Genomic DNA, 20,590 nt, shown 5'->3' on the forward strand with positions numbered 1-20,590 from the left:
TTCAACAAAGTCCCATATTTTACCAGTACTTAATGAGCTGTGGTAAGGTACCTTGCTAAAGTAACAAACCCTTTAAGGAAAGACAAACAGAAATAAAAATATTAATGACTGAATGTGCAAGTTGCATGAATTTTTAAGAATAGCTACCAATATTTGTCCTAATTTTGTCTTTTTCAAGTACAAGTTTACAGCTAGACTGTGCCTTTGTGTACCACCGGTCAATTTTTAAAGCACATCAAAAGTTTCTTCGCTGTATTTATCTGGCCATATAGCCCCCATTGATGTTTTACTGAGGTACAGAGAAGTGATTAACCCAAGGTCCCTGAGCATGCCATGGCAGGAGGGTGGAAAAACCCAGGCGTTGGTGCTGTTTGTACCTCAGTGATCCTCCTCTGCAAGGGAGAGGTGACAGTAATAAGGTCATACAAGAGAATTCTCTGTGAACATTGAGTATTTTCTCCTGAAAAGGTCTATAAAATGCTTGAAGAAGGAATGCTAAAAAATCATATGCTTCTTGCTTTGTATTTTGCATTGGTTTTTTCCTCAGATATGTGACATAGCAAAGTCAAAGAACCTAGTAAATTATCTCCATATAAAGATACACAAAAAAGCTAAAAAAGAAAAATGAAAAACACTGGCTTTGAGGCCATTTAAAAAGCTGGAGGAATGTGAGGCTAGTACAGTCCAGAATTTAACATCTGTATCCTGCTGCTGCTAAAATATGGGTGTAGTCACAGTTGTTTGCCCTTTTGTTATGAACTGGAGGTTATTAAACATCCCTGACAATAGAAACAGGTATGATTTAATAACAGCTGTTACCACAGACAGGATTGTGCCAGTTATGTTTGCACTGCATTTGTATTTACAGAAACAAGTTTGTTCAGAAGAAAATTATCTGTCTGTGAATCTGTACTGACATCAAAGTATGTCTATTAAGTACTTCTTCCATATAGCAGAGAGTGGAAATGGAACAATAACATCAGAAATTGTTTGCTTAACATATTGAAATAAATGTCAAAAATAGATAAACAAAATGATCTGTTTCTGGAACATCTTATTGTTAAAGGTGTTTTCATAATCAGCACCAACTTCCCCTGAGAAGATAAAGGAGAGAGGACAGATTCCACAATAACTATCAGATTGCTTATGAAGGTTACTACAATATTTGTCTTGCCCATTCCAGGCTTTGCTATGCAGTCAGAAACAGATTTCAGTGTTTTCAAGAGCTGTTCAAGCATAATTAGAGACTCAAAAGGAGTTGAAATCTCAGCTGGCGACCTAGCAATTTGTTTTCATGCTGCAAGTCATTTAAGATTTATATAAGCATAACTTTTTGATGGAGTAAGGGGATATCCTCAATCCAAGTATCCCGTTATACCTCTATTTCTATGCAAGATACAGTGCTCCAGCTGTGTGGTGTCTTCTGCCCCTTAATGTGGTAGAACCTTGGTAGCTGAGGTGCTGCTGTCTCTCTGAGGCAAACACTGCAATATAATTGTAATAATGTTATATAAGGGTGCATTTGTTTCTTTTGGAATTCACTGCAGCAACAGAGTCGTTTCTAAATATATTAGCAATGCAGGGAGGGAGGCTCCTCTGGAGTCTGGAGAAGGTTTCCATGGCAGGAGTGCTGGCAGGGGGAGCGGGGCTGTGGCGTGCAGATGGAGCATGGCTAAGTGAGCAGAGCAGGTCAGAGCGGGTGCGCTGCCAAGGTGCCTCCAGAGGCACTGTCCTGACTCACTGCGTCCTCTGACAGCTCCTCGGGGAGGATTTTGGTGGAGTCCTTCGGCAGAGGGTGGAAGCTGCTTTTCCTCAGTCAGTGCAGACTATGGGGAACACCAGAACTGTGTTCCAGGTGCCTCCCTGGACAGTGAGGGACAGTGAGGGACTGTTCAAGGGATGCAGCCCACAGCTGACTCCACACTCTGAATGAACCAGAAATCCCAAACAACTACAGATGCATGACTTCTTCAAGTGTCTGTACCTTTACACTCAAAGAGCCTTTCAATAAAGGACCGCATATGTTGGCTGAATTAATTGCAGTTTCAAATTCAAGCACCATCTTTTTAAAACCAGGGAACATGCTGGTCTTTAGAGTGCTATTTTTCATTCTGTTTAGAGAATAATAGAATCCTGGTAGAGCATATTGTCCCCAGGTGTACTTCTCACTAAGACTGTTCCTTTCTCTGTCCCTGACTGCCACACAGTAGTGTATCGCTGGGGCACTGGCCATCCTCACTGGTCACACATGACACAGTTTTTGGAAGGAGAGTTGGAGGAGGATCATGTAAGGACTATATTTGCCTTTTCAGTGCAGGCAGGAAGATGGAAAATAACAATTTTAATGAAAAAAAAGACTTAAGTTTATCTGCATATGTAACATACATTTGAGAGACCTCAGTCAACTTATGCTTGAGACCAGTGGAATTATTTTTGCAGTGGCATGGAAAAGGCTGTGATGTAGCTAGCTTTCAGTTACACAATCAACTCTGTTCGCTTAGAAACAAAATACTAATTTTAAAATGTAATATGATACCTAATGAAATTTTAATTTAAATTCAAATAGCAATGTTTCTGTGCTCACCATCCAGCTCAAGTAATGACTTTAAATCACATTTTGATAAGATCTCATTACTTGTGTTGTAGTATTATAAAGTACCAAGACATTGACATGTTCTGAAGGCTCATTCACCATATTGCTCTGCTGGTTCTCAGGTTGTACGGGTTGTACAAGATGGGGCTTGTGCTGCTGCAGGGAAGCATCAATGTTCACACCCTTTTCTCTGGGCCTTTCGTGACCATGCATGGATAAAGCTGACCCTGCATATATATGAGCAAAGATTTTGCAAAGCTCACATTTTATTTGTTGGTTTAAATATAATGAGGGCAACAGCTACTGTATTATCTTGTGCATTTGCAGATATAATAAACATGATTCGTAATCCTTCTCGAATATGCTTATGTAGGTAGAGATTGTTTCACTGATTTTAGAAATTATCTAAGCATTCAGTGATTACCTCTCTAATTTATTTCTGTGCCAAGAATAATGAGTGGGTTAACTGCTCATGATGCAGCTCTGGCTGGGGAACAGACAGAGGAGGTTTCATGTGAGTTATGGCAATATTATGGTATTCATGGGGGAAGAATGCCTCCACCTTTTTTCCTCTTCCATGTAAATCTCTGTCAACCCCTGCCACTGCTTCCAGATTACAGGGCTTTTAGAGAGAAACAATTAATTTTCTTCATAATCAATTTGTCAGGGCTATTAAAGCCTATTAGTGCAGCCAGGGCAGTGATACAGTTAGAGAAATGGAGTAGGCTGGAAAAAAATTAGTCCACACTGTAAGACAAGTGTACAAAGAAGGTGTTTCTTCTAGTAAGGTAGTTTTGGATGCTTTCTGTGGTAACCTTGGGGCTAGACTTGCTCTTTTTTTTTTTTTTTTTCCTGGTCTTGACATCTATTATTCAGAAACCAAAGAGATGCTCATTTGTGAAAATAGCATATGGGTACCCTGAGAGAAATATTAAGAAGTAGTATGCAATCTATTTGTCCAGCAGTGCATGTCTAAAAAGCAGCAGTGCATGTATTTGATGTTAAATGTCAGTATGACACACAGCCAGGGGAGAGTCATAGGGCTGATTTCAAGCTCTGTATTTATAACTGGGTCTTAAGGAGAAAAAAAAAAAGTCTGTTTTGAAGGCTGCTGCTTCTAAAGAAAAGCTTTTGAAAAATATGGGAAAATAAATAAAGGTCTGTGGAAGACCTTCTTTAAAACACTTGTTACATTTATCATAAGAAACTGTATAAATCACTTCAGCATCTTGTTGTAAATTATCATATTTACTATCTTAAAACAGAAGTCAGAGTATTATGTGACTCATGGAAGTGTGCACACTTGGCAAAAATTGGTTTCTCCAGCTTTGAAAAGGCTTTCAGAAATACTTGGTAGCTAGGGAGCAAGTTTTATGGTGAGAAGCTGTATCTTTTATTAGACTAAAGCATAACATTGGAAATACTCAACAAGCTTTCAGGCAAAGGGATCAAGAGACTGAAAACAGCCACACTGACTGGACTTCACAGGGAAACTTGCTTTAATGCTTGTCCTTGCTTTACCTGCTTGGAGAACAAGAAGAATTTCTGTCCCTAGGCTCTTGCTTTAGCACTTTTCACAAGTATTATAATCTCACACTTTAAAAAAGGATGTGACAGTTACAGTTTTTCAGCTGGCACATAGCATTGAACTGACAGATGTGTAAAGAAAAGATTTAGCTAATGAAATTGATATAATGTGGATTCTGTGAGGCCTAAACACTTGGATGAGAAACAGCCATGTGGTAAATACAGTATTTGCCCTGTTAGTTTTGAGCTTTGCACTGTAAATATTTTTGCTTTGAATCCTTCTGTACTGACTGTATAGGTTTGGCTAGATTAAAGCATTGTTCTGGTCAGAGCTTCTGGGCTTCGCTGTAATATAGGTTGTGGAATGTGTGGTCCTATACTAATGGGATGGTTTCTCTGGTACTGAGGCAGTCAGGAAAATTTCTGACTGTGTATTTCTTAGATTTAAAGTTGGAGTTTAAGTAAAGATACACCTGTAGTAATATATGTTTATTTTACCAAATACTGATGCTTCCTGGGTGATGCACAACCAGTTTTAGCAGAACAGAGCTGAGTCCTGACAGTCCTGGAGACAGATGCCAACTGTGAGTTTCTCTGAAGAACTTCTGGTTTGGCAAATGTAAATCAGTTTACAGATCTGTTTGCAGTGTAAGTGCCTAGAGAGCTGGACTGAATCTAATCAAGTGAGAGAAGTAAGTGAAGTTTGGACTCTGTATCAGTGTAGGCAGTGTGATGACTCATTAAAAAATTCTCATTTAATACTTCACTTTTTTTTGAACCTCTTGTTTTCTGGTATTAGTCTGTGGTCAAAACTTGATTTTGTAAATATTGAACTAAAATCATACCTATTTTTTTCTAAAAATGTCTTACTGAAAATGCATTACAGGTTGCAGTTAATGGGACCAAGTGATAAATGCCTGCACACTTTTTGAAAGTTTTGACTGACTCAGTGACAACTGTTTTTATTGGGCCTTTTTACAGCCAATACTATATAAATCTCCAAACTAAAAAAAAATGAGCATCTAAGAATTTCTTGCACATGCATGATGACATATCATACAGGACTACTGGAAAAATGTCATATAAGTATCCAAGGAGTGAAGCGAGCCATCCTGTCTCAGATGAGGTACAGGTGCCCTACCTCTATAAGGCAGAGGATGCCTTTTGCCCAGGGGTTCAGAAATCTGCAGCTGAGGTGATCTCTGTGCTTGAAGCGTAGGTAAATGCTGTACACGTGTAGATACATAGCCATGTTACCTTTACCAGTAAATTCAGCTTAAAAAGTCCCCATCTTTGGCTACTTATTCCTGCCTCTGTGCTCCAAGGATAATTTTTAAACCAGTATCACTTCAGTTATGCCCATACAGAGTTAGCAAGATGCAGCTATGGAGGGGATGACGCAGTGCAAGAGCAGAAACGAGTGGTCAAGTAACGTGAGAAGAATGCAGGGCTTTCATCACGTTAGTTTATGTTGCCCACTGATTCCATGTGCTGTGACACAACAAAACATAAAAGCCAGCCCGTGACGTGCTTTTCTTTCCTGACAACAACAGGTCAGGAAATAATGCAATATCCTTCCACACTAAGCACTTTCTGTTCTAGTAGCCTCTCTTGTATATTGTCATGTTGAAACTGTTACATACACTGAAAACTTTTTAACTTACTTTAAGAACTTGAAGCGACATTTATTAATATAATTATTAATATTAACCAAACTGTAACAGTTACAGATGAAATAGGGCATACTGCGAAACGTTGTCCCTGGGAGCTAAATTTTGCTATTGATTGCAGACACAGCTAAAATAGAATAATATCACAGATAACCAGATGTCTGCTTAGTTGCTACGGACTAAAAGTGACTGAAAAGCTCTCTTAAGATGGAAAGTATGTGGTGCTCAATGAACGTGTCTTAAATAAGATCTCTTGAGGGTGTAGTCTGGATTATTGAAATGTGGAGTTAAAAGTCATAAAACTATGTTCTGCTGTAGTGTTTTATAACACAATAATGTTTTATGCACTCGTGTTTCAGGTTTAATATATTTTGGAATGATAATAATTTTGAAAGGGAGCCCCAACAAAACCATCTCCGGCCAGTGGTGACACCACTGTGTATTATAATCATCCAATAATATATAGTTAAGAAGCCTACAGGGGGTACACACAAGGTAACCTGAGTTTCTTCCAGTGACACAGTGATCTCTTTAAGGTACCTTTGTTTTTAAAACTGCTTTTAATATTTGGAGGTAGAAGCAAAAGCAAATACCAAGATGGAAAGGGTTCATAACCCTATGGGCGTGACCATCAGGAACTTACCTTACTTACCTCCTCTGAACCTTACTGAAGTTGTTCTTGTAAAGCAGGTGCTACTAGGACAGAGCTACCAACTAAGGTAAAGATTACACTGGAATTAACTGGGTGTAATCTGGTGTTCCTACTTTTAAGCACGTTGTTAGTTCTTTGACTTGATGGATTTGTGCATGTGAATTTTAAAAGAATAGATGGAGTCTTGTACCAGTTGTAATAAGAAAGGGCAGAGGATAAAAATAAATTTGAGATTTTAAAAGATGAAAGCTGAGTGGCAATAAAAATAGATTATAGGTTATAAAGTTCAGTAATCTAAGTTTCTACATTTTTTGCAATTATGCAATAAAGTCTTTTTGGTATGAAGAATTAAGAAGCAGATGAGCTCACACTTTTACATCATTATCTATAAACATTTTTAGCAGTGTAACAATTTTCAGTACATATTTTCATTTTCTGTATGCATGCCCTTCTCACTAACAAAAATGAGTCATGATAATTTCCTGTAGTACTCATTTCAGGTCTGATATTTGTGCTCAAGAAACTGTAGAAGTGATACCACCTTTCAAAACTATCTGGCTTAGAAAACCACATCTCTGCAACCTCCTTTTCTCCCCATCTTCCGTCCTCCTCTTAGTGATGATTTCTCTTTGGGTTTCAGAGAACAGTTTTGTCACTTTGTATCTTATGCGAGGGTTCCTGGAAAATTTCTGGGTTTGGATACAGAGTTGTTTGCCAGAAAGGTAATTAAATGAATCAATTTTGTTAAGCTGGTCCTGGACTACCTTTACAAATCACTCAGTGTTTGTAAGTAACGAAGCCTGTGTGCGTTCTGTCTTCATTTCACTTTCTAAAGTTGCCTGTGCAGTTAATCTTTGGTGCTTGTTGCTTGTTGTCTGGGCAAGCACTTTTTAGGATGAACTGCTAGTCATGCTCTCTAAAAGCTAAATATGAGAAATAAGAATTCTAGATCAGTGGAGCATCTGTGGTGCTGTCTGCAGTATGACTTTCTGGGACTGGAATCACATCAGCTCTGAATTTGCGCCTGCTGAAGTTTCACAGCTGTCTTTGATTATTTTAACAGTCCCCTCTGTACCAAATAAACCTGGAGAAAGTAGAACAGTTCCGAATATCTGACATTTTGACATCCAGTGGCTACTCAACAGTGAAGTGTTTTGTAAAATCAGCCTGGATCAGCTGCAGTGCATTGAAGTTTACAGTCCCGTTCATAAAATGACTGAGATGGGAAGTAGAATAGTTACATAACATTTCTGTAATGAATTTCTGTAATAAATTAGCTCTGCTGCCATGAAGCACAAGTAAAACTCACAAATAACATTTTCTTCAACAGTAGTCTCAGATTTTGTCTCTAAACAATTATACAGATGACAAAGATTCTCCAAGACCTGGTCTAAACCGAGGAGACGAGTTTCTTTTTTAAGGATATCCTAAAATAATAACCAAAGAGACTAGATTTCAGCTCTACAGTGATACATTCTTCAAGTATTTTAAGGCTGACAATAATGTGGCATTACCACTGCAACCTACTTTTAATTCTATTTGTACATTTCCCGTTTGCTTGAAAGTAGAAGTGGTGTTCAGGCTGAATAGAAAAAATGCCCTTGCACTGTGTTAAACCTAGTACTATTTTTAAAGTGTTAAACAAGAAATAACCATGAGTTTGAACAGCAGGAGTAAGACAGGCTGACTGTATGAAGATGTTGGGTTTATTCCCATTCTGAGCATATCCAGCCTCTGGTGTGTTTTTCAGATATGTGCTTTAACCTCTTAATGAGAGGTGAAGTACAGATTTGGGGATTTTGTCTTTGTCTAAGAGTTCCAATATGTAAGAGGCAGTGAATTACTGGAAGCCTCTATTCCCTGTGTATTGAGCAATTATCTGCAGTGTTTTCAGAAGAGGCAATGCAGTGATACACAGCCCTTTAAAGATTTAAAGAGTAAGTATAGGAAGCAAGTTTCTGCTGTGTGGAAGTGGGAGGAAGATAAGAATCATTACTAGGCATCATTACTACATTAATTTTTTCCCTAGGGGCTTGATTCATCCAGACACAAGTTCTGTGTAATTTTAAGGACATGGATTTCCCACAGCTTTCTGGAAACCACTTTTTTACTTCTCAAGGTAGAAACAGATATTTTCTTCTCTTGTGGTGAACTCTTTATTTTCTCTTCCCCTTTTTTCTTGTTCCTGAAATGCTGAAATCATGTGGCAACTACAAATACAGAATGTACAATATAGACTAAACTGCATGACATAATTGATAATATATTGGCCTATTTATAGCTAAGCATCCCATGACTACCTCATAGGGCAGCAAAACTGTCTGCTATCTCTGAAAGATCTTATATGAATTGTTCCCTTTCAGAGCCACACACACCACAAAACCCACAGGAAGTTGTCTCTGTAGTGGCTGCGGTTCTGCAGTTTCCTTCTTCTCCATCTTTAAGTGGTCAAAATATTTCTTAAAAAGTTAAGTCAACATGAATTAGAGAATAGACTTCCTGTTCTTGCAGTGTAACAGATACCCATGCCCTCAGAAAGGATTCACACATCTGACTGTCCTTCTGTGTCCTTTGAATCAATGTAGGGTTATGGTTTGAACTTACTAAATAATAGCTTTATTTTTAGGTTTCCTACCAAGAAAGTATAATAGTACTTTTTTTAGACATCTCCCAGTCGCAGTTATTGAAAGGATGAGTAAAGCACTTGCTTTTCTTCAGCCCTTGACTTCTAAGACAATTTTCTTTCTAAAGATGGAGGTTAAAGATGGTCCTGTTTTCAGTACCTATAAGGGTAGAATCAGGAACATGCTTTAAAATTCTGATCTCTTAGCTAACAGATGGGACTTGGTATATAACTGTATCTGACTGAATGTACTATGTATATAAGGCATATATATATATACACATAAACACTAACACATACATCTCTCTTGCTATATATCAATATGTGTATATAAATATATAGACATCTGCTGTTTAAAGGGAACACATGAATACGCTGGAATCCTAACAGTCTTAACAATATGTAACTTGCTCTTTCAGACATGAATTTTGTAATATTTATTTTAAAATAATTTTTAAAAACCCCACCAAGGTTAAATAGGAATATAATTCAAAGTTACTTGCACTTCAGATAATAATTTTATGTTGACTTGACCAACATTTGATTTGGCATTTTCCATACTGTTGATGGTAGATTTGCTTGTGAGCAATTTGTTGATTAAGAGATGCAAAAATTCTCCTGAAGGAAGAATTTCAAAGGACAGCAATGTGATTCTGCTACTGCTTTGTATAAAATCAAGCAAAAACATTCATTAAAAATAATTTATATCTACCAAAAATATATATGCATTTTACCAATGCTAGTAGAATAAAATGGTGTTTCCAGCTCATCTGATTTGTATCAAGAGTAGAGATGAAGAGTTAAATAACTGTTGGAAGGAAAGAGAAGGAAGATGGTGGAGGAAGGGAAGGAAGGCAGGGAAGGAAGGCAGGAAGGCAGGAAGGAAGGGAAGGAAGGCAGGGAAGGAAGGCAGGAAGGAAGGCAGGAAGGCAGGAAGGCAGGAAGGCAGGAAGGCAGGAAGGAAGGAAGGAAGGAAGGAAGGAAGGAAGGAAGGAAGGAAGGAAGGAATCTCATTAGTCTCTGTGGGCCGAGAGAGTTATGTATATCCAGCTGTTTTAAAACCCTAGCAGAAGTCCTTCCTTGTTAAACAGTCTCCCTGCTTGTTAAACTCATTGTATGGCTTGATGGCATTTTCTCATCCAATGTAAGATGATACAAAAATGGCACCTCCATCTTTGTTCCCAGCCTGTCCTCCTCCCCAGCCTGCATGTCTTGCCCACCCTCCCCAGAACTATTCAAGGGGAGAAAGATGAAAGGGAGGGATTATTCTACGCTACACTTTATCAGGTCATCCTCCCCTGAGTTTCTTTTCATGCATCTCCACACCTTGAAATCTTCCCCCTCCTTCCTGTTGTGATCTCAGCCTTTTCCTTCCTGCCTCCTCTGGTGAATACTCTGGCAGTGAAGCATGTGGGCATAAAAATCATCACATTCCGCCTTCTGCATGTGTAGATAGAGTTTAAAAAAATAATCGGAGGCTTAGTTACATCTAGCAATTAACAAAAAAAAAAAAAGTGCAGTGGTGTTTTCAGCGGAGGGGCTCTGGCGGGAGGCCGCGCTGCAACACGGCAGAACTCCCATGGAGCCGGGCCCCTCCGGAGGCTCAGCGCAGCGGCCAGGGCTCCAGGGGAAAGGAAGGGGCGAAGCCGGGCGTTCGGGCACTCCGAGATCGGTCAGGTGTCAGAAAGCCGCAGATGGTGCTGACAGAGGTCCCTGGATCTGTGAGGCTGCCCCAGTGTGTGCTATGGAGAGGTCCCGGTGGGCTTTCCCTGCCCTACAGTGCCGCACTCTCCGCGCCATGGTGGAGGAGTTGGCCCTTCCCCCTGATTTCGGACTGCTGCCTTGGGAATTTGCTTCAGCTATTTCCTGGAATATGAATTTGTTTATTTTCAAAGGAGAACAAACGTAAAACTCATACAGTAGCTTTGGGTAGGGCGTTTCTTGGTAGAAGAGTGATTTGGATCGTTGAATCCTCTTATTAAGAATTTAAGTACTTCTGAAGATTGCATGGAGCACAAAAGCAGCTGGTAGCACATAAATAACTGCAAGAAAATCACGGCCCTGATACCGTGGCTTTTACTGTCATGTATATCTCATGAAATGTTTGCAAAGCGAGTGTGGAGTACTCATTTGGGTCTGGGATTTTTTCCTCACCTATTTTCGTTTCACTGGAACCTTATGTACCTGATTAGTCATGCCACTTGGGCTCTAATCTCATTGTAATGAGTAAATTAATTAGCAGTATAAACTAGGGACCATAGTGATGTGGCTAATAAACAGTGTGTGCCATCTTTCACTGATATTTGTAGCACTTTAATGGGTGAGTTTCTGGAAGTCATTTTGTTAACTTACGACTTGGTCCTACAAAATTTGGGAGTGTGCTCAGCTTTCTGTGGCATGAGCGTCAAGTCAGAACTCCAGCTGCATTTTGAGACCGCCTCATCGTGCATGGGTTGGGCATCTAATGCCCAAAAGTAAAATAACATCTTTAAAAAGCCTTTCCTTTTAAATGGAAAAAAAATTGCAGTATTTCTCTTAGTGCTTAAGTAAATACTTACTTTGTAAAAGACACTAAAAACGCCTTGTCTAAAATAATGGGAAAAGTTTATTTTTCAAAGCCACAGGCAGCAGTTCATGGTGCTATAGGAAATGCTAAGGCTGTGCAGTCACCACCTTAAAGCAAAGCAAATCTCCCAAGTTGTTTTCTTTTTGTGTCTTTATTGCTTTTATCTCAAGAACAAAATGTACAATTAAGGAACTCGAAAACTAATGTCCCGCCCCTTCAAACAATGGGCAAACGCAAAAGCAGGTTTGAGCCCGCGCTGATTGACATCCCAGTTTTGCGGCCGGCTCCAGGGGGACGAGAATTCCTTCGCCGTGGGCGCTGCAGGACCGAGCGCCACGGAGAGCGCAGACACGGGCCCTGCTGAGCTCCCGCAGCCGCCCCGTCCCGCAGCCCCCGCAGCGCTCGGGGCGGTCCCGGTGGCAGCGGCGGTCCCGGCCTGCTCCGCTCCCCGCGTTCAAACGCCCCCCCGCGCTCCCATAGGCTGCGCCGGCCCGGCCGTGCTCGGCCCCCGCCGCCCCGACCATGGCGCGGGGGAGCCCGGCGGCGAGCGAGCCTCGCGGGTGGCCCCTCACCGCGCCGCGCCCGGCGGAGCCCTCGGGGCCGCGACCGGCCGCTCCGTCGCCGTCGCTCCGCCGCCGTCCGGGGATCCAGGTCCTGCGGCAAAGCGGGGGCAGGCGGCGGCGGGGCGGGCAGTCCCCCCGCGGCGGGATGGGCCGTGCCGGCAGTCGGACATGTCGGTGGCTGCGAGGGGGGAGAGGCACGAGGCGGGCGGGCGGCGCGGCCGCTGAGCGGGCGGGCCCGGGGGCAGCGCGGCCGCTCCCGCGCCCCGGCGGCGGAGCCCGGCGCGCCGGGCGCTGCGGGAGAGAGACTGCACTTTTATTAAACTTGAGCCTCCGCTCCCCTTCGTCTTTCTTCCTTTCTCCCTCCTCCCCCGTCCCCGCCCCTTCCCAGCCGTCCTCCTCTTCCTCCTCCCCCCGCGCCCTGGGATGTTTATTCGGGCGGCTGCGTGAGGTGCGGGCGGCGGCGCTGAGTTTCTCTCCCCCGGCCTGAGGAGTTGCAGGCGCGCACACGCTCGCCCGGCTCCGGGGGAGAGAAGGAAACAAAATGTCTGCCAGGGCCGCGGCGGCTTCCACGAAGGTAAGGCTCGGCCCCAGGGCGGCCGCATTCCCTGCCCGCTCCCATCCCGCGGTACCCCCGGCGCAGTTTTCCCATTGCCCCGCCGAGTCCGTACCGCGGCGGCCGCGGCTTTACCCCCGCTCGTCCTGAGGGCACGGGCTAGTGCGGACCGAGGAGGTGGGCGAGGTGGGCCGGAGCCTCCCGGCCGCCTTCCCTGCAGAGCCTCCCTCCCTCCCGCCTGCCGGGAGGGGCGCGCAGGTTGCCCGCACCCCCCCGGCCCGGGCTGCTGCCCCGCCCGCCGTCCCCGCCCCGGCCGCCCACCTGTTGGACCCGGGCCCCGGCGGTGAGATGGCTGCGGTAGCCGGGCCCTGCCCCCTGGAGAAGCCCCCGCGCTCCCGCCGGTGCGCTGGCCGTGCCCTTTTGTTCCAGGCTGGAGCCGGGTAGCAATTAGGAAAGGTTCAACCGGGAGAGTCCAGTACTGCAGGATTTTTTCTGTGGCCGCTGAATCAGTCGGGGATGATTGTTGCTGACATACGGTAAACAGCTTTGGGGCGGCATTAATCCGTCAGAAACTTGTGCCGGTCCTCCACCTGATCTGTAGGTGTTGCCGGTGCAGGTGCACGTTGCCGGGTGTGTACTCTGACCTCCCCCGGCACTGCGCGGCGGTGAGTAATGCTGAGCGGCCCCGGGGGGAAGAGGTGGAGTTAGGAACGCTCAACAGGTTATTTCTCCTTCGCGTAAAATTAAAGGTTTGCTTTGAAACTAGTTTGAATTTGAATTTCGAACTAATTTTTAGCTTGTGATGCCTGAGTAGTTGCTCTGGCTTCAGTGCGACAAGTTCCTGTCGTGTGTTAGCTGGTGTTGCCAGAGCTCAGCTTAGTGGTGTTTGCCTTCGAGTGAAACTATGTGGTTTCGGTCTGATGTCACTTGCTGGTATGCACTTACTCAGAAGTGGTATTCTACAGGGTGAAGTAAAATGTACACCTTACTCTACCGAAAAACTTCGGTACTTGAGATACTAAGTAACAAACAAACTTAGTTCTGAGATACTCTTAGCTGGCGATTTTGCCAACACTGAAGTCTTAACTTTCGAGGTGTGTTCAAGGCAACTTCAGCTTCCAGAGTGGAGTTTTAAAAACTTTAAAGCCAGTGTTGACTACTGAGTTTCATGCCTCTTTCTAATACCACATTTGGAGGTATTGTATTACATTTGAACATATACACAAACACATTTCAACAATAAATGTTTGTTGTTGGAAGAGTAACTTATTTTGGGTAGTATTTCACACTGGTGGTATTACCTAGCTATGGAGATAGAAAAAACATACTTTTTAGCCCTTTTCAAATGCACTTATATTAACAACAAATAGGAGTTGAAGATAAATATTGTCTTGAATACTATTTTGTTAGAATTCCGCTATGTGAGACATTGTGAGAAAATGCATCAACTTAAATTTTGCAGGTTTTTTTTGTTTAAAATCGAGGTACAAAATTCTCATTTCTAGTTCAAAATGATCTCTTAAAATAGAGCTATTTTGTGAGGCTGTGAACAAGTATTGCCTTCCACACATGCATATACTATTTTTAAATATGAAAGTGTATTTAAAGTTGCAGAAGTGTACAGAAAGTGTATCTGTTTCGGCTGTAGACTGGTGTACAGTCTGGTGTTAATTGAAAGTTGTATCTTGCCATAGCAGTTATTTGAAACTCCTCCTGCTCGTGGTCATATCACATTGGCCCTTGGAGCTTGCATACATGTATACAGTATCAGCCAAACTAATTATACTGAAAGGTATGTTAATTTAAGAATGTTGCAAAATATAGTCTCACTGGGGTTTAACTCTTCAGTGGTATGCTTTCAGATTTATGGAAGTTATGTGTTTGAAATAGCATATCTTTCTGAGGGAAAAAACTCGTTTTTTGAGTCCTGTGACTGTCAGTGTAAATTCTTAGTCTGTGATAGTTTTTTATCAAAATTATTTCTTATCTTTTTATCTTGAAATGTCTTTAGAGGCTAGACTCTGGTGCATACAATTCATATGAGTTTCCTTGTCAAAACAGAGATGCTTTCAGTAGATGGATAGTGTTAATTGTACTTCAGCCATTAGTTCCTGGGCCACTCTCCGTGTAGTTTTAATAGTTGTAGACAAGGAGATTAAAAAGTATTTTGGAAATCCTAGAATATTGTGGGATTTCTGTGTTCACATTTCAGATATTTTTTCCTTTAGTTGCCCCTTTGGACATGGTATCTGAGTTCTGGTTTTTGGGGGTTGTAATGCTTTAAAAAAGCCTCTGTGAATGGTTTCCTCTTAATAGTTACTTAATATACTTTTGAGCTTTGTGTCCATATCTACAGTTGCCTTGGCATGCTTGGCCAGACAAAACCTTAAAAAAAAAAAAGAAAAAAAATTATTTTTGATTACCTGAATAATTCTTATTTGTATGTGAGAGAATCTTGGCTGCTGTGATTGATTGTGTTATGCCCTTTTATCAACAGTCTTTAATAAACAGTTTCACTGCCCTTCAGTTTTGATTACTTAGCTTTTTCCCTGCTATGCTGTAAAAGAATGTGGTTTTATTAAAGTATTATAGGCTTGTTGTAGCTGTTGGTAATATACAATAGAAAATGGAGGAGAAATGAAGTCTTGCTTGCAATTTAATCTGGTTGTGGCTGTTACTGCAAAATGTAAGGGGCCTAATCTCTTCTGATGTCTTTCTGAACAGTACTGGTGGATGGTATGGGAATGACTATGTCAGGGCCTTAGTAATGGGATGTAAACTTTCTTTCTGCTTTTAAGTTGGAGAGCGAAATATAGTCCACATTGGTAAAAAAACAACCAAACAAATAAACAAACCACCCCGAAAAGCTTTTAAAATGTAAATGTGGGGACAGGACTTATTGAATCCCTGAGCCTTTTTGAATGCTAAACCTGAGTTCTTGAGACTTCCTTCTATTTTTAAATACATTCATGAAGACTATTTCAGTCTTTCACCTCAGTCCTGTAATTAATTGAATTTTGGTTATTCTAACTGGGTTTCTAGCTCCGGGCATGTATCTGTTAATTATCCCTTGAATCAGGAGCTGAGAACATGACTATGTTAATGGTTCAAGACATGCTGATTGCAAGGTCTCCTTGGTTTTCTGTTTTAGAGGGAATGATCTATGGTTTTCATAAGCGTGGGTTAGCATTGTACCCAAAAATCTTACTTGGAAACAGCAATGGATTTGTTTCTTGTAGAGCATATATGTGCAAATGTTTTTATAGTGCTTTTAATGCAGTGTGTGAGATAGCTAAGTTTGGAGCAGTATTTTGTTTTTCCCATCTAAGTCTGTATATGAGCACTGTAAAGTTAGATCAGTTCTTCTTTGGTTCTTTGTGAGATTTTTCAACTGTAACAACAAAGAAATAAATACATAGAAAATGTATATGGGAAGGTAACCGAGAATTCAGTTTAACCTAAGAATCAACCTCCTATATGGAAAAGAAAAGTCTTTAAAATACTACATTTAATTGTCATAGCACTTCCGTAAGTTGTATTTGGACCTTAGGAAATACTAATTTTAACGTTCCAGTAGGTATTTTTCAAAGAATAATTTATATGAATAACTTGTATTTTGGGCTTGGATTTTTTTGAATTCATTGTTCCAGTTAGGACTATCAGCAACTTCAACTACCAGATGATACTTCAGGTGCATTTTTCAGTACGACTTTGGCTGCAGTGTGAGAAGAGCTGCAAGCTCCAGACTCCGTAGGTCATTATGAAATGTATTCTGGAGTTTGCTTCTGGTTCAACGTGCAGCATAAAGATTACTGAAATGTAAACAGAACTTGAAATCTGACTGTGCCTGGCAACTGGCTCCACCTTTATAGAGTGGAAAATCAGTTAAGACCTTATCACTGACCAGCTAGCTAATCTTTGTGTCAAGGAAGACATCTAGAAATGGGTTATTGTATGTCATAGGTATTCTAACATGCACATTGTGCTACTATTCAGTTTCTATGAGAATAGATACTGGGCTTCTATCTGTGGAAAAAAAGCTCAAAACATAGTATTTTGAATTTGTGCTCGAAGTCAAGAGTGGTTATTGAGCTTGAATGTATGTCTGTGTTGACACTGCAATGTATCTTTGTTGTCAAAACCTTCTGGGTACTCATGAAAATACTTGGTTTTAAGTATTCAGCATAAGGTACTGAATTGGAAACAGAACTGTAACTAGTCAACTACTCAAGCTCTGAATTGTGCTAAATATGTTGGGTTTGTTACTTGAAGTGCTATGCAAAAGTATTGTCTATCTCAGGTCAAAGCACTTGTTCAAAAGCTATGTATCAAAGTTGAAGTTCTCACCAAGGGCTGAAGTGTTCACCCATTTTGTTTGCCAATAAGCTTTCAGTGTGAAATAGGATCCTCTTTTCTGTTTTCTTCTCCTGTCCTCTATACCCAGAGGAAAGGCCATGTCTTGTGTACACACTGGAGTGGCGGGGGAAAATCTGATTAGTCACAGTGTGGGGATTAAAGCCATGTACATGTCCATGTCAAAATTAATAGTCCCAATATTTGGTATGTAATACTGTCAAGTTCTAAGTGTCAGTTTGAGTTAAGGGCTGGTATTTGAAACAAATGCTTTTATTGTTTTTTTATGGGTTAAGAAAGACATTGGTCATTTATATCGCCACAAGTATTTCCTTGTTATCATGGTCTAAATACAACAGAAATTAATATCAAACTATGCCCAGTGTTTTCTCCAGCAAATATATTGCTAATGACTTCTTCACTGAATGTACTGATTAAGCAAACAGCCGTAGGGAAGTCTTAAAATGAATTCCATGATTCTGTGCAGTGTATTTATGCTGAGTCCAAAAAGTCCTGAAATGAAAACATTGTCTTGTCTTATAATTATGCTATTTTAGGGACAGATTATTTAAATATGTGCTATACAGTCATAAATAGTAGGGGTGCTCTTGTTTCAAGGGGCTGTGATGTGCTTGAGTGAAGGATCTGAGAAAATGGAGGGACACATTCACCTGAATATTTAAGGTCCCGTGTGGATCCCTTGGAGGCTGCAGAGTAACAAGTGCTGCTGAGGCCATAAGTGTGGTGACTTGTCCAGGGACAATGGTGTCTGCTTGGTTATCCATGGGATTTTCCTGCTGTGGTGTGCTCTTAGCTCCTTAAGCCCCAAGCTCTGTGGACTGTTTGGGTTTTGTAGATGGGCTACTGCAGGGTTGGAGAACTGCCCCAGCGTGTGCAGGCCTGGGCACTTGGCTTACGTTTGCTATTCCTGACTCTGTAGGATCCTCAGTAGTTCTTTAGAGGTCTTTCCTGCATTTGCACATCAGGATTTATTTAGACACTTGGAAAAATTAACTGTATTGTTGGTGTTAAAAATTTAAATATTGGCTGTATGTTAAAAAAGTATTTATTTTCTCAAGAGTATTTGGTAATCTCTAATAGGATTTTTGTTTCCTAATCCATTATAAACAGATGTTCTTCCCTTTTGCGGTGGGGGAGGGCAGCCTAAATTCAGTAAGATGATAGCAGTAGGGAGTGTTGCGTTGAAGTTCACATTCTTAGGAGAAGTGGGCAAATGTGACCTTTTTGGCCTACATAACTCATCATAAGGTGTGTGGTTAACTTGCCATAGCAGAGAAAGCAACGACAGAACTTGGTATGGCTCTGATGGCCTTTTTGTCTCCCCACCCCCACATATACAAAGTACTGAAATGCTGAAAATAAAAATTGAGCAAAAGTAGGCAGTTTGTGTGATTTATAGTTCCCAAGACTTTTCCCAGTAAGTACTGCCTAGAGCAGCCTTGTGTCTTCCTCACAACTGGCTTTTACATTTGACTTCTTCTTAGGAACTTAATTATGAAATATTCCCCCACCCCTCCTAAAAAGGCCGTAATTAGTTTTCAACTTGCGATCCTTTGGGATTGTATAGGCGGTTCCCTGCCTAGTTTGAATGGGGTCCAGTAACAGTGTCTTCCCCTCTGCCCCACTGGGTCAGCAATCATTTTAACAGATGGTCCCCTTCTCTGTATTCAGCTTAAAATTTTTCTTGTAAATATTAAATGGACCCGTTCCAGCTATTTACACTCTGGGCTGGTGACTGCATGCAGATGGGACATAGTATGAGCAAGGTGTGTAGAGACTTGTTAATACACTTCAGAACATATGGTCAGGCTTTTGGACATGGCTCTGTGAGGTGAGTTTGTTTGGCTGAAATAACATCTACTGCCTTTTCCTACAAACTTTTTTGGGTCTCTTTCTTTAGACAGATGTGGTGCTTTTGCAGCAGCATTAATGACTTAGTTATATTCACCATGAATTCAATAACACAAAAATTACTAAGAAGTAACTTGTGGCTGAAGAGACACTATTCAAATTTTCAAGTTAATTAAAAGGAAGTAATAACCTTAAATTATAACTAGAAGCAGTAGCATAATGAAACTGGACAGATTGTGAAATTTGAGCAATGATGTCAGGTTTTCTATTACTTAAATTACAGCAGTGGTGGCTTGACTTTGACAAAGGACTGAGCTGGCATGTGTTGCTATAAAAAGGTGTATAAAAACATATTTAAAAGTTTTTTAAAAAAATTAAAATACCTAAGTGAAGAATATGTACACAGGTGGTTTCAGCTTCATTGAAAATATAATAGGCGTAAATTATGTAATCTAAAGATTCATTGGTTTTAATAGAAAGTAACAATTGGAATGACTGTAACTGTAAAACTCTGGCAGTAACTTTGAGGTGCTACTTGACAATGTGGTATCAATTAATTAGTTAGTTGTAATTTGCATGGAATCAGGATAGTACCTGGGGCTAGCTCTGCCAATTATTGTTTATCTGAACAAATTCCAAGACTTGTAATAAATACATAATTCATGTTCATTTTGGATGACTGGCTTCCCCAGAATTAAATTTGGGAGAAGGCCAGATCATGTTAACCCTCTCATCACAGGATGTTTGTTTAAAAACTTTTTAATGTCACTTGACCCAACGTTGTTCCTACGTGTTACTCGGAAAAAATGTTCCTTTGCCCTATGAATGCCTCCACATGAATTAGTTTCTCAGCACAGTGTTAGGTGACAGGAGTACAGGCTTTCCCTGTAAACCTGGACTTCCTGAAATAATTTTTCCAGTGGGTATCAAGATCTTGAAGCCAAGCTTGAAGGCATGGCTTTCTGACAAAAGAACTTGTGTTTCCTTCAAAATTGAAATTAAATTGTGGAAAGTGATTGGTCATTGCACACAGGATAAACCTCTCTGTTAATAACCCAACTATGTAATAATGGAAATTCCTGGAGGGTAATCTCACATGAGAGAATTAAATGCACTTGCATTTTGATTGGGTCTTGCTCTCTATGGATAATGTAGACTGGATTCATATTCCTAAAGCAGGAAGCATTTACTAGGAAGTATGAGAAAGGTATACAGGTTTATAGAAAACAATGCTGATGGCTTGAACGAAGAACATGTTTCATCTGAATCAGATACAGTGCTATAGAAGCACTCTGTGGGGTTATTTTTTCCAATGCTCATGTAGTTTATTGTGGTTTGTTTATTGTTGGTAGTTCAATGGTAAATCCACCCTAGAACTGCCCAGGAAAGTGCCGAGTTTCACATGACGGGATCTGTCACTTAAATTGTTTGAATATGAGTGCTAACATAAAAGTTTTTCTTACTTGTGTTTATTTGCAGTCAGTAAATGTCTCTATCTTGGGAAGGTGTGTAAGCAATAGCAAGAAGCCAGTGGGTGGGAGTTACTGAGATTGTTTCTCCTTTAGAATGACCGGTGGTAGTGGGTTTTTTTTTCCTTCCTGCGTGATGAGGGCACCTT

General features: G+C 41.0%; 1 protein-coding gene across 5 annotated transcripts in view; it reads left to right on the forward strand.

The window, feature by feature from the left end:
• Positions 1-12,640: 12,640 nt before the first annotated feature.
• TJP1 (tight junction protein 1) overlaps positions 12,641-20,590 on the forward strand; it is a 67,563-nt gene continuing 59,613 nt past the window's right edge. For 3 of the 5 annotated variants that reach the window (XM_069026003.1, XM_069026004.1, XM_069026005.1), the window contains exon 1: positions 12,641-12,768. In XM_069026003.1, coding sequence (XP_068882104.1) covers positions 12,736-12,768 — 33 coding nt within the window. In that variant the 5' untranslated portion in view covers positions 12,641-12,735. The remainder of the gene's footprint in view (positions 12,769-20,590) is intronic. The other 2 variants (XM_069026006.1, XM_069026007.1) reach the window with 1 other exon arrangement.

This window comes from Aphelocoma coerulescens, chromosome 10 (assembly GCF_041296385.1).
Source record: "Aphelocoma coerulescens isolate FSJ_1873_10779 chromosome 10, UR_Acoe_1.0, whole genome shotgun sequence".
Classification (NCBI taxonomy): domain Eukaryota; kingdom Metazoa; phylum Chordata; class Aves; order Passeriformes; family Corvidae; genus Aphelocoma; species Aphelocoma coerulescens.